Source organism: Embiotoca jacksoni, unplaced genomic scaffold (assembly GCF_022577435.1).
Source record: "Embiotoca jacksoni isolate LCO1_2020_lvr unplaced genomic scaffold, fEmbJac1.0.p SCAF_27, whole genome shotgun sequence".
NCBI classification, from domain to species: domain Eukaryota; kingdom Metazoa; phylum Chordata; class Actinopteri; family Embiotocidae; genus Embiotoca; species Embiotoca jacksoni.
In genome coordinates this window covers 2,915,163-2,929,815 of record NW_027185378.1, presented here as the reverse complement: position 1 = coordinate 2,929,815, position 14,653 = coordinate 2,915,163, and the positions used below count along the sequence as shown (strand labels likewise).

General features: G+C 45.5%; 1 protein-coding gene across 2 annotated transcripts in view; it reads right to left on the bottom strand.

Moving 5' to 3' along the window:
• fgfr3 (fibroblast growth factor receptor 3) overlaps nucleotides 1-14,653 on the bottom strand; it is a 65,016-nt gene that overhangs the window by 30,206 nt on the left and 20,157 nt on the right. For both annotated transcript variants that reach the window (XM_069160782.1, XM_069160781.1), the window contains exons 3-5: nucleotides 10,561-10,824; nucleotides 8,587-8,640; nucleotides 329-498 (exon numbers count right to left, since the gene is read on the bottom strand). In XM_069160782.1, the coding sequence (XP_069016883.1) occupies nucleotides 329-498; nucleotides 8,587-8,640; nucleotides 10,561-10,824 (488 nt within the window). The remainder of the gene's footprint in view (nucleotides 1-328; nucleotides 499-8,586; nucleotides 8,641-10,560; nucleotides 10,825-14,653) is intronic.

Below are 14,653 nucleotides of genomic sequence, written 5' to 3'. Positions count from 1 at the left end.
TCGCCGTGTTTCCTGACCTTTATTTATCGTGAGAAGATTCGTCGAGCACGAGTCTCTTTCAGCGCTCCGCTTCACACTTGTCCAGTTATAGAAATTCACACCGGGGAGCATCGCAACACAGTTACGGATACACAGCAGCTCCGCAGACACCGGCGGGGGGCGGGGGGTGGGGGGGATTAAAATGCCTTGCTAAAAGGCACTTTGACGGGAGCTCAAGGAAAAGCAGAACATGACCTCCTCCTGGCGCGGTTATTGGCACCGGTGTGAAGATTTGGATCCATAAATCACAGCCTCTAACCTTTAGGTGCTAACATGTCATGCCGCTCACCTTGATGCCTCCCATCCGCTGCTCTCCCTTGAACTCTTTGCCGTTCTTCAGCCAGTGGATGGTCGGCGTCGGTTTCCCGGACGCGGCGCAGCGGAACTTGACGGTGTTGGCTGCAGGGACGGCGAGGAGCTTCTTGTCCATCCGGTCGGGCCGGGTCCAAGATGGCGCCTCTGTTGGTAGAATACAAAAAAAAGATGTTGTGTCAGCCATGGAAAATCAAATTAAACAAATGAAAATATGTGCAGATCGAGGTGTGAACTTTGACCCTTAAACGACATTTAAGGTCATTTTCGTGTCGTTCTGCGAGGACACGCCCCTCTCTTATGCAAACAGATCTGTCCTTTGTTTTTTCCATTTTCTGCTGCATTCTTAGATCATAGACAAAAAAAAAATTGTTGGGGAAAGACCCTGCAGGAATTTATAGTTACATGTTTTTTTGCAATTGCAAAAAGATGGCACAGATGGGATGGCTTGCTCCTCTGCCCCGATCTGAAAGTGGCTCATCTTGGATGAGTTACGTACTTCCTGGGAACAGATGTGAGGTCGTGGTTTCACGAGAGGGCTCTTCCCTCAGAGTACCTGCACGGTTTACGAACACTCACTTCAAAGTTTCTGAATACGAGTTTAAGAAAGTGGGAGAGTTGCTGCTGGTGGCTGTTTACCGGCTGCTGTATGTGAAGCCCACCCTGCCGTCCACAGAGGTGTAAAACACAGTTTGACGGATGTTGAAAAGGAAGCAAAACGAAGCATCACGAGCACCGAGGAGCATCATCTTCTGCCCCCCCACCCCCACCCCGACGCAACAATACGAGAGTTCATCTGAAGCGTCCGATCCGGAGAGTTTGGAAACCTGTCAGGGCGATTTATTGAGTTGTATTGAGAAGACGGAGGGACAAAGGAGAGTGTAGCGAGTCAGAGGGGCTTATTGTTGCGGCTGTGGAGGGTGAGAGCACTGAGGCATGGCTCGCTCACCCTCTTTATATGTGTGTGTGTGTGTGTGTGTGCGTGCGTGCGTGCGTGCGTGCGTGCATGCGTGTTTCCCAGGACAAAAGCCGGGGAGGTGGCCGACCGGTCATCAGATGTCTCTTTTACTTTCTAAATACAAGAGGAGAGAGAGGAGCTAATTACCATCTCAATGGTCGAGCTTGTGTGTGTGTGTGTGTGTGTGTGTGTGTGTGTGTGTGTGTGTGTGTGTGTGTGTGTGTGTGTGTGTGCCATCAGACTTGGGTCAGACAATAGCTGAGGAGTAATTCTCACCCTCGAGCACCACACTGGGCGGATCTTATCTCACCGGGACAACTCAGGTGACATGTCAGTCACCGTTAAAACATAATGATCTTCTTTGATCTACAACGTACGTGCGTGTGTGTGTGTGTGTGCGTTTATCATCAGGCCTGGAGTGTCCCGATACACATTTCTTTTTTTGGCTCCCGCTCACACACGGCGTAATTACAAGCAGGCCGAGGGGAGATTTTCAGCGATGAAAGACGCATCTTCTTAGAAAGCAAACAAACACCACTGAACTCCATCAAACGCACTATAAACTGTGTGTGTGTGTGTGTGTCTAATGAAGCACACCGGGCTCTGCCTGAATAAGAGACTCCCCAGCTTGCAAAGACAAACACTCTCCACGTGCAACCACACACACACAAGGCTTCCACCTTAAAAGGGAAACGTCTGTTAGATTTCATTACTTCTCTCCCTCCGTCTCTGTTTCTGTCGCTCCGCGATCGCACAGCCCTCCGCAGAACCTCTGAGGAGTCTGCACACATTGTTTTCTTGGCATCGAAATCAGCCCCCCCTTCCCCCCCCCCACACACACACCCTCCACCACACACACACACACACACACACACACAGTCAAATAGAAACACACACTGAGTTTTTAAACAGTCTCTCTTCCCAATGTGTGGTCCTCCTGCTGCTGCTGCTCCTGACCTCATCTGGGCCTGAAAACACCTTCCTCCTCCTCCAGTCCCAATGATGTTTTTAAACCCAAAATAGATGTGGAATCAAGCTCGGGGAGTCTTTGTTTTGTCCCTATAACACACGGAGATTTATTGTCTGACCTTTGAACTGCTTCGTACTAAATGACGTGTTCCTTCACGAGATCACCTGTCAATCAGACAGAGTGGGTGGAGCTGTGGCGTCTTCGTCCTCAGATTCATTTACATTTTTTGTACTTATTCTACGTCAGGAACAACATCACCTTCTTTTTTTCTCACCTCAATCAGTTTTTAGGATAAATATTCTGTTCAGTTTATTAAGTTACATTATAAACGGTAAAAGGAAACTGTTTAAGTTGCAAACTGCTTTAATATAATAACATTTTTGCCCTTCTTCGCTTTCTTTTTTCCCCCAACTTTAAATTAAAAATAAGTGTGAAATTGTACAGCTGTGTCATATAACATGACATTAGATTACTATTAAGCGGAGAAATACTTTATTCTGGCCAGTATTGTTATAAAAGAACCAAAAGTTGTATTTCCAGTGCTTCCAAAATGTGACACATGATTTGTTGGCCCTTAACACTTTACTTTAAGAAGCTGAAACACCTTCCACCCTAAAAGAAAAAGTTACAAAAATTGAAGCTCTTTCCCAGTGTGGAAACAGCAGTCGAAATTCTGATTCCAGCATGTTTTTTGATTTACTGCGGAGTCCTGCTCTGTACGCTCAGCAACACACAGGAATCCCATCCCGTGTCTAATTGGGTGGATGGTATTTCCTCAGCAGAGGGGAGAGGGATTTTCTCGGGAGGAGGGAAGAGGGAGACCGGAGCAAGAAACCCCTCCACCTCCACAGGGACGGGATCTTGCAGCTAACCCTGCAGTGGAAAGTGGTTTTACAGTTGCAGTGTCACGTCCACCTGTCAGCTGCGGAGGTTAACTCGAGGAGGGGAATCTCTCCGGGAGCCTAAAAATACACGAGTGTGTTTCTGTTTGTTTGGTTTATGTTGGATAACGAAGTGCTGGCTGCAGGAATCACTGAACACCGACAGCGAAGAGGTCGGTCAGCGGGAGGAGAGTGTGTGTCAGAGTCTCACACCTTCACAGACAAACAAACACACACACACACACACACACACACACACACACACACACACACACACACACACACACACACACACACACACGCGCATACACACACACACACACGCCCTGGGTAGTTTTACAAGGAAAAAGTCTGATATTACAGCTGAGATCAGGAGCTTGGAAGCATTACTCGAACTCAGTGATATAATGAAATACAAAAGTCAGGATATAACGAATGTTTCAGCTGCTGCTACTTGAATAGCTGCTTGATTTTCCTTCTTGATGATAAAACATAGTCGGAAAATTGTCACTAATTTGAATGAGATTTTGTAAAAAAGTTCGGCCACGAGCCAAAAAATCTTTTTAAAAAAAATCATTTTCCTCTCATGATTTCTTTTCCGAGTATTTCCAATATTTTCTCTTGCGCTGCTCAGTTGAAGGACAGATATCTGGCAGATGTGACGCCACGACTGTCTGCCACAGTGTGTACTTTGATGCCGATCCAGATACACATTAAAATGTTCTGAATCCTCTTCTCTTATTAAGTACCGTCTGACTGCAGAAAACAGAGCGTTATTTTCTTTATTTGGATCATGCATCGCTGCAACAAGTGTTCTGCAGCCCAGTGTTCACCTCTGTGGCTCTCCTATCTGCTTCAACTTCACTGCAACAGCAATTAGCTGCAGCAGGACACGGTGCGGTGCCGATGGCCACGGCACAAGGCCCCTTCAGCGCTCAGACACCGATCTGGGGGGAAAAAGGAGGAGGAGGAGGAGAGGTCTAATTGTGTAATTGTATAATTTGCCCTCGCTGACGCCTGCGAGCACACAGGCAGATTTCATTACAGATTACACTGGGGCTCTTTTGAAGGCACGCTGCCCCGGAGAGCCTGCGGGGACTCAAGGCAAACAGAGGCTGGAGGAATGGCGGCCACGGAGCAGCGTAGCGTGGCCATGGCGTCCGGCTCTCTGCTCTCCTGCCAGGGTAAACAAGGAGGCCTGCATAGCTCGGGAGCACAGCACAGATTAGGCTCTGTTAACATTCCCCCCCCCTGACACACACACACACACACACACACACACACACACACACACACACACACACACACACACACACAGTGCCCTTTCACTTCACACAGGCTCGGAGTGTGTACACTGCTTTCCGCACTGTAAAAAAGTACTCACTGTTCGTAACTCGTATTCATCGTGTGAGGGCAGATGATCGGTGAATCGCTTATTTACCCATCTATCAGTGCAAAATCTACATTTTGAAAGCCTGAAAAATGCATGTTATTACTTTCTACTGCAAGACTCAAGCTTATTCTGAGAGATCAAAGGTAAGGAGATATAAATATGAATCAAAAAGGCAGCGACAAGTCGCTCCCACGTCTTTACTGACATCTTTGTTCAGTCTCAATATCGTGAACTTAAAGTAAATAAAAACAAGTGGAATCTGGATTCAACAATATTATTTCAGCCTCTTATGATCTTGTCAAGCACTTTAAGCAACACTATTTCATTTAGCACGTTTTGATGTGTTGCCTCATTTACATTATTATGAACTTTCTGTGGTTTTCTAACTTCCAAACTGCTCCCTCTCCTCATTAATAAACTCTCTTCTCCATCTCTACGTGTCTGTTATCTTCCTCTCTGGTTGTGGACGTTGTTCTGCTCACCGACAGCGACTCTCCGCCCGGCCGTGTGGCTCGTCACATGGCTCCTTCCCGCTACAGTCGGCTAATTATCGGTGGCTTAGCGGACATTAAGCAGGCGATAGGGGGGTTTAATGTTTCTGGGCTAATCCCTCTCCTTTTGGCCAGGAAATCGGAGCCTCGTATGTCATGAGGTAGACTTACATCGAGAGATTAAGTCTGGCAGTCTGAGGCTATTTACCGGCATTCAGGATGTCTGCAGTAAGCTGCCACCGCCGCTGCCACTTCGGCCCGTTCAGAAAACACTGCGGGCTTTTCACTGCAGCGCATTCAGACACATTCAGGGTCTCACACTGGAGGCGTGAAGCTTATCCACAGCGACTCGCAGTACAAAGACATCAACAGGAAGCTTTCTGCAGCGTTACTCTGCAGCTCGTTCTCTCTGCTGTAATCTCTCTGGATAAGAGCTGCAGCTAAATGCCTCCAAGAAAAAAAAAAAAAAAAAAAGGAAAATATGAAGGCACGATTATATTCTTAATTCTCCTACATCCACAGTGAGGAGAATGAGGGGATTAAATGTGGAAAGTGATAGCAATATAAAGAATATGAACACAGATAGGCTGTGTATTAACAGATGTCCCAGGGCTCAATAAATGATTGAACTCCTGAGTGCATTGAGTTATAAAAACTGAAATTATTTTTAACTGTAGAGTGGTGTTGTGGAAAAATAAAGAGAATTTAGATAAATTGTGAGGCGATCCTCTGACGTACAACTGCCTCACTGATAGTCGTTGCATGTTTTTGAACCTCTGTTGTTTTCAAAACTCCTTTTCCATGCAGTTTTAAGTATGAACTACATTGTTAAGATTTCTGTTACAGATTTATTTTACTCTCTGAGAAAGTAAAGCAGAAACTCTCAACTTAATTCATTTGGGCATTAAAACCTATACTTTTATTTTGATAGTGGAGAGATGACAGGAAGTTAGTGGGCAGAGAAACTGGGTATGACTCGCAAGGAATGTCCCCAAGCTGAACTCATACTGAGCATCTTAATCCAAGAGCACCAGGACGCTCATTAACACAATAAAAGATTTGATCTGTCAGCAAAGACATGGTGCTGAAATACAATAAGCATCTAAAAGTAAAAGTATTTCTGCATATAAAGTTGTTGCAGTTGCTTCTGGGGCTGTTCTTCTTTTTGTCAAGCTATCCTGGAGGAAGCTCTTTGCTGTGCTGCACATCATTTTAGCACCAGTCCATCGTTTCACATAACTCTCTCTCAACTGGAGCTGGATGACAAAAGATTGGGGTGTGATATTAATGATGACCAAGGGGCACCAAGGTTGTCACAGTAGCAGTGGCATCTCCTACAGTCACTGTGTCAGTGACAACACTTGATTCGGTTGAAGCTTTGCAGCAACGCTGACAAACGGTCTTTGATTTCAGTCGGTCGTCTGCCCGTCGCTCTCAAACACTAAAATTTCTCCATATTTTGCTTCTGGCACCGGTTTTGTTGAGCTGTTAAGGTGGACTGGGAGTTAGTTCAGTATATTATGGTCTGTTTGACACTACTGGCAGGTTTTGTGCTGCTTTTTAGTTTAGAACGGACGCCTGCAGCCTGCTGTCGCCGTGATGACGAGTCTAATCGAATACTGTTTCGAAAAACTGAACCTTCAAAGTACGAAAACAGTCTTTTGCAAAAATATTCATCCATCTCTTCATCCATCCATCCATCCATCCATCCATTCATCCATCCATCCATCTATCCATCCATCCATCGTTTCTGTCTCTATCATCCCCCTCTCTTCATTTCCATCCTGTCGTCTCTGCTCCTTCACAGACTTTTCACCGTTCACTTCTCTTCTTTTTCTGATTTGTCTCTGACTGTCTGCGCCTCACCTTCGACTGTCTCCCTCCGTATGGTACAACAAAGGCGCCGCAGCGTGGCGTCTGGCTGGTCGAGAGCTCGCCGAGGGGGCGGAGACGCTTTCTGTCGCGCCAGCTGACAGAACAGAGCGTGTAAAGTGTACGCAGCCAGCAGAAGCTGTCCTTCATCTCTCTTTGTTCACCTACACCTGAACTCCACACGTGTCTGAACGCCAAAGCAGCTGACATCACAACAAAACGCGGAGAGAGGCGCTACCTGCTGTAGAGCCACCCGGCTTTTATCTTCGGTTTACTGCTCTGTGGAGGAGGTTTAATGTGAGCTCAGCAAGGCGGCGAGCGGTTATAGGAGCAATATAATGTCAATTACAGATATAAAACTCAAGAATGAATCTAATCACCAGCATAAATCCATTGATAGTCACACAGCGGCCCATTAAAGCAACTTCCTGCTGAAGTGCAGACAGAATCTTTCATCACAGTGACAAGTGAAATGAGTCCAAACTGTAAAATGCAGATTAAGGTCTGAGGTTAAAGGCACCACAGTGTGAAGTAAATTATGTGAAGAGCTCATTTGTGCACCGCAAGAGGTGTGTGTTAAATACAGCAAACGTTCTCCTCTGTTCGAAGCTCATAACAACATGAAGTAAATGGAAGAAATAAAGATGTAAATGGAAATCAGAGAGCCTGGAACACTTATAACAACCGTCTGGGATAAGTGTCATGTTTTAAATCATCCATCTAAGTTTAAGTTTTAGTTTTTAATAAATTATGTCAGGTAAAAAAAACAAAACAGGAAGTTATATAACTTATATTGGACTTCCTTCTTGCAGGATGGCATTAATTTATTGCAAATGTAGTCCAAACTTCATTGTAAGTAATCATAATTGCCATTGAAAAACAATAAAAACCTGAAGTTTTATGTAAATAAAACTAAACTTGTCTTAGGGTAAGCATAAACTTTACTGCTCATGTCTCACATACAGGGATCCTAAAATCTGTCCTTTTGCTATCAAAGTGAAATAATGCTGCTAAAGATTTATTAAAGTAATATGTTTTGAACCCGGACCCCGACCCGGACCCCGACCTGGACCCGTTCACAGCTCTCAATGTGGCAGGTGCTGCTCATTAAGCTTAACAACGTGGTTCACGCCACCTTAATCAGACTCGGGTTGTTGTTGGGTTTTTTTTACATGAAAAGTCCAGAACACATTAACACTCTGTTTTTAAGTGATAAGAATAATAGTGCAAGCTGGTAAAACACTTGGAAGATGCATGATTCTCTTCTCAGTGGTTAATAAAAAACTGAAGGTAAAAGAGGAATAATACAAAAAAAAAGTCACAATTTGTGGACTATATGCCCAAGTTAAGGTTGATCAGTTTAACATTTAGGGGTGTGGTTTTAGTTAATGAAACATTATTTTAATAAAACCCAGGGTAAAAATAATCATTTAAGCTTTAAGTTGCTCCTGTTTCTAGTTTCTTCACTTTTTTTTTTTTTCCTACTTTCAGTTAAAGCTCTTTTGCTTTTCAAGTTTTGTTCTCTGTAAAACATTATATTAATCAAAAGGTCTTTCATCATGAGCTAGTAAAAGTATTAGTTTGATCTGATTCATTTGCTTTGTCATATTTTCCTGCCTATAAAATGTGGTTAAAGAAAAAGATAATTAAGAATTCACCATTTTCATTACCTGCATCTTCTGGGTCTTCATCGTAGTCTTCATCATCACCAGACGACAGAGAATCTGGGAAAGAAAAGGGAAGATAAAAAGTGTTGTGAAAGTTTGGATTTAAAAGAATTCAATAAGCTGAACAACATGAATAAAACGTCTTTTCTCTCGAGACTCGCTGAACTCTGAGAGCCATCAGATAGCAAAGAAACAACATCTGGAAAGTTTGTAGCCCACAATCTATTTGATGGAAAATTGAGGGAAATAAAGAGGGCAGGAATTGTGTGCATGCTTAATGTTGGCGATTAAATGGAGTGTGTTGAACGAGTCCGATTAGACAGAACGTGCACCCGCCCACACGGATGCATGAATGCATATTCAAACCCGACTGTTCACTGCGAGGGTCATGAATGAGTCCACAGTTCTCTGCAGTTGTCAGATATTACAACCTAAACATTTCCACACACGGTACAAATGAGAGGCTCGTTAGTGTCGCCGCGACGCGCTCGTGTGAGCGTGCGTGCAGATAAACCGCACGGGGAAAAAAAACAAAACGCCAACTCAGTCCAGCTCCCCTTACAACGCACACCGACGCGAACTCTCGCTGACGGTGAGCGTGTGAGCCGACGCGTGATTATTCTCCCGCAGCAGACACGCCTGTTTAGGTTTTGCTGTATCACACCTTCTCGCCGCGGCGCTGTAATTATTTTTGATCTGACCTCTGAAGTTTTCTGGTTCGGCTCCACAGGTCTGGTTAATGAGAGCCAGCTGTTACCTCGACAACCCCGGTGAGCTAAAACTGCTCCTGAAACTCCTGACTAGCAGGTTTCCGTTTCCATTATTCGACACCTCGGGTCCACAGCTCCGCTCAGCTGCTGCAAGCAACCACAGCAGCAGAGCTTCCTACGTGCTCTCAACAGTGCTGCTTCCAATATGTGTAGCGAGCGTGTACGACATGATTTTTGGCCCCTTTCTGCTGTCTGGACGCCATCCAGGTGCTAAATCTGATACCGCCGCTAAATATCTGACACCTTACTCAAATATTTGAGGAAAAACACAATAGTCCATGTGTGTTTTAGATGGAGCTGAGGCTCCCGTGTTTAAAGTAGAGGGAGGAGAACAGGATATTGCAGTTCCATAGTGTAAAAAAGACTTCTCGTGTAATTCAAACATGCACCGAGTGCTGAAGTGATACGAAATGTCAGTCAGCAATGATTTGCTTCCTGTGTGGTTTTAACTCGTGAGACATGCCGAGCGCAGCTGGGAGCAGATTCGGTTTTTATCACTTTATTTGTGTGCTTGTTTCAAGAAAAGAAAATCGGGACTTTCCAGAAAAAAAAAAACGTGACTTGGCATGATGGATTTCTTCCTTTCAGTGACGTGTGGAGTGTGTTTGCATGCATCATCCTTCAGATTTGTAGGTCCGGGAGGAGAAGCTGTCCACCTTTGATCAGTCCTGGAAGAGGCCAATTTTACCTCGGCTTAGAGCCAAAAACCATGCGTGTGTGTGCGTGTGTGTGTATTTGTGTGAGGAGGTGGGGTTGAGTCGAAAAGAGAGCGAACTCTCTCATTTCTTGCCACCCCATCTGTTTCCAATGATGAAATGTTTCGAGCTAATTGCTTTCTAATTAGTTGTCAATAACGGGCTCAGCTGGTGTCCAAGACTTTTACAGGGAAAAACACCGGCCGGCTTTTAAAGCTGCTGCATGCTCCCTTCTCCCCCCCACCCCCCACCCCCCTGACACACACTTCCCTTCCCCCCCATGCCAGTCCCCTCCTCCCCTCATTGCATTCCTACAAGAGCTCTGCTTGCATCACATACTTGTTCAAAATGCCCCAGCATTGAGAAGAAACACTCGACTCCAACGTCATCACACTTAAGCACTTAGTTGGTAAGCTGCGAGCCTTAGTCTGGCTCCATCAGAAGGGGAATCTGTGGTCCTCCTTACAATGAATATTTTCCCACTGGCTCTATAATCACCCCGAAGCGCTCACCTGTCACCCTGATGGTGTAGTTGTTGAGCAGCGCGTTGCTGTGGGCGAGCCGGCACGAGTAGACTCCCGAGTCCTCGTACGACACGTTAATGATGCGCAGCATCCTCTGGCCCAGCCTCGTCCGGTTGCCAGGCGCCAGTCCGACGCCGTCCTTGAACCAGACGATGGGCTCCGAGGGGTCATCGAGGTCACATGACATCTGCAGGGTGTCGCCCATGCCCAGGACGTAGTCCTCCAGGTAGGATGTCTCGCTGGACACGGAGTCTATACATGAAAAGACAGAAACAGTGGTTCATGAAAAAAAAGTCCTTTATCCTTCGAGTCCTTTATCAGCATTATTAGTTTTCTACCTGTAAAATCTGAATCAGCTATTTCTATATAGTAGAAATCTAATAATAAAAGGTTTATGATTTTTGCATATTCGCCCTCTTCCGTTTTCCACCGTGTATTCAAGAAGAAAACTCGGCCTGCAGTTTTCTTAGTAGAAGAGAGAACCCTCCTCCACCTAAAACAAAGAGGCAGTGGTGCAGAGGAAGCTGCCGACCTGCTGGCGAGCTACCTGCAAATGAGCTTTCAGAAGTCAGGAAAGAGCAACTTTTTATTCCAGCATGAAGAAGAAGACGATCTGAGCCCCCCTCCTCCCCCAACCTTCCCTGTCAAACACCAGCTCATTTACTCCAGCAGCTCCGTGTGCCAGCTCGGCTGGAGCCAGGGAAAAATCAACATGTTTACCAGCCTCAGTGAGGATGCTGGCCTCCGCCTAGGGACGGAGGAGAGACGGAGGGACACACGTCTGGATAAATAAACACTGGCTGCCTTTGCGCCTCCTCTCGTCCTTTCATCCGAAGTGTCTTCATATTCGAGATCACAATCGCACCTCGCCGCCGTCAGAAACAGAGATATAAAAGACGATCTCGCATCCCGGTTGCTCTGGCTACCGTTCGAGTGAACGTCCTGATGCACTCAAACACACAAGGGTCCTTATAAGCACACAAACGGACTCGTACTTCCACACATGCAAGAGAACAGCCACTGTAGAAGTCTTTCAATGAGCTGCTCGGGCAACAAACGACACAACACACACACTTGTTTGCGCACACAAACGCACACCCATGGGAAACAGTGAACGAGGTGTGTTAAGAGCGTGATTTATGATGGCAAATACAGCCGCTATTGACCCGCTGAAAAGGGCAGCGGCGTTACTGAGGCGCGCTGACAGGCGGCGAACGTGAATGCAGCCCTCAAACCGAGAGCACGGGATTGGAGCTGAGAGGCAAGGTTGAAACCAGGAGTGGCCCAGACAAGACAATCTTCACGGGGAATATGCAATAGGTGCCCTAAATTATGGATGAGCTCGTCGAACGCGAGGCAAAACTCACAACTCGCAGACCAACGCGGCTGTTTGTGTCGGAGGAGCAGCGGGCAGAGCTGCCGGAGTTACTTTGAAATACGTTTTTCAGGGACAGAACTCAAATCTTAAAGTAATAAATAAATACTTTAAAACCTGGATATGCAAAATAACCAGTAACTACAGCCCTTAAATAAATGTAGTGGAGTAAAACAAAAAAATTCCCACAAACATCAAATATTTTCTGCAGGTCTTAAATAAAGTGCAGAGAACAGATGGATAAGTGAATTGTTTTTCTCCGTCTCATTGCATCTATCAGAAATCCAGGAGATGTTAAGTCAATAATGTGCTTAAGGTGGCAGCGCAGCTCTCCACGTGGCCTCCGGCTTTGACAGCCGTATTTACAACCGTTTTGTTTTAAACAAAAAGGCCCATTCAGGAGAAGAAAAACACTCCGGCAACAGAGCAGAGCGCATAAATCCAAGCCGCGCGGCATGAATGGGCTCGCTCATGTTGTGTATGAAGAAAAACTTAGGAAATCGGGCTGCGGAGTATCTGCGGGTCTTAAACATGAGGAATCGGCCTTTATGGGGCAGATATAATAATCTCCCGAGACTCATAGCTCACTTTAGCTTTATGGACCCCAAAGCAGTCGAGCACGGCCTCCTCTGGCAGCTCCGAACAAGCAGCAGCAGCAGCAGCAGCACTGCAACTGGGGCTCTGTATTAGGCACATATTTCTTTCTTAAAGGGTCAGTTCACCCAAAATCCAAAAACATACACAACAAATGAGTTTCAGTTTAATGTGCCAAGGTTTTGAGATATTCATCTTTAATATGTTTCTGTTTTTTAAGAATATGAGCAAATTAACTTTTAAATGAAACGTAATTACAATTTTGAGGAGAATGAGAATTTGCTCAGGGGGAAAAAAATGGCCTTTTCTGCATCAATCTTATTCTCCTCATTTAAACATCTATTTGAAGCTCGCTGCAGCCTCCATGGAAGAAAATATAGATTAGACATTACACTTTATTTAATTAGGAATTGTTATAGCCATGAAACGAGGTGCATTTGTGTGATCTCACGCGGCGTCTTTGCTTTGATCCTGTGGAAACGGATAGGAGGAACATTTGCACACTGCATGTTTACATTGCCGGAGGCGAAACGAATGCAATTTACAGCAAAGAACAAAACAAAACAAAGATATATCCCTCGTGTATTAATAAAATGCAATTTCTTAGGTGTCGCACAAAAAGAGCAAAGCCCTCTTTTTCCTTGGTCACCATCAAGGACAAAATATCTGCTCCTGCTTCAGATCGTTGCACTTTGAAATGCAGATTTGAAGCTGCTTTGAATGAAAGTGGGATCGGTTTGAAAGGCCTCACTTTGCACAACCTTTCAGGACGCCGAGCTGCAGCAGAGACCGAGATCTACCTCTAGAGTGAACGTCCTGTAATGTCAGGTCGCCGGTTTGATCACACTGACAAGAGACGGGTCTTTGAGCAACAATGTTCTCCACAGAAATATGCAAAGAGGGAATTCCTAATTAGTGGCCGAGGACTTTAAATCCAGCTGCTGTCTGTCCGGTGGTGGTGAGCAGCTCTCAGGTGGGTTAGTGTTACTAAACCACCTTCTTCTGCATGTAAAGGGAGGATGAAACTAAATTAAATCCAAGCTTTGGTTTTGAGTGCCGGTTGAAATCAAACTGGGCCAGCTGGTCTCATGTGGTTCCCTCTCTCTGACAAGGTGAGGCCTAATAATCCAGAATAAGTCCAGAGAGACAGGTATTAGGTCTGCAGGAAGGTTTCCAGAAACTTTACTTCAACTGCAGAAACCAAGTCCTACTTCAGACTCCTGTTCCTAATCCTGAACTAAATCTGTGTGGATTAGCAGGAGGGAAATGGTCAACTGGTCAAACACAAGCCTCAGATCTGCAACGAGCCGTGTACAGGATCTCTGATATTAAACGTGAGCCTCATATGTTAGTCTAACAGGTTAGTCGTTAGTCTTTAATAAAGTGTTTGTATTTACATATTTGTTCCTGAATAAATCAGACGAAATCTGGTTCTCTGGTGTTGCACGTTCTGATATCAACATCATCCCGATTCCCGCTGTTTTAATGTCCGGTGCAGCATGTGAGCGCTATCGGCGGCCTGGTGTGTGTGTGTGTGTGTGTGTGTGTGTGTGTGTGTGTGTGTGTATGTTTGAGGGGGGTGGGGTGGGCGGACAGGAACCCGGGGCCAGCTGGAAACAATGTGTGATGTGTACTTTTTTGAGTGAGTGTGATAATGTGGATGTGGGTTCGGATATGTGTGTGTGTATGTGTGTGCATGTATTTGTGATTGTAAACGAGATGCTCTCTCTGTGTCTGTCTGTGTGTGTGTGTGTGTGTGTGTGTGTGTGTGTGTGTGTGTGTGTGTGTGTGTGTGTGTGTGCAGTACAGGGCGGATGGTCACTCAATAAATCAAGAGGCCCCTGCACTCCCGGCCCTTCTTACCCTCCCAGCTCGATATGGTAACAAATAGCCCTTCAGAATAATATAAAGTCGGTCTTTGAGATGCGGCGCTGTCCGTTAAAGCGCCGCTCACAGACTCCATCTTTTCTGTGCATCTGAAGAGGTTTATTTATCCTCTAAAAACTTCTCCAGGGGCCAGCGGGCAGGCTTCGGCACCAGGGATGAAAAGGCCTCTTTATGCTGGGGAGCCTTTCCACGTGCTCTCTCTCTCTCTCTCTCTCTCTCTCTCTC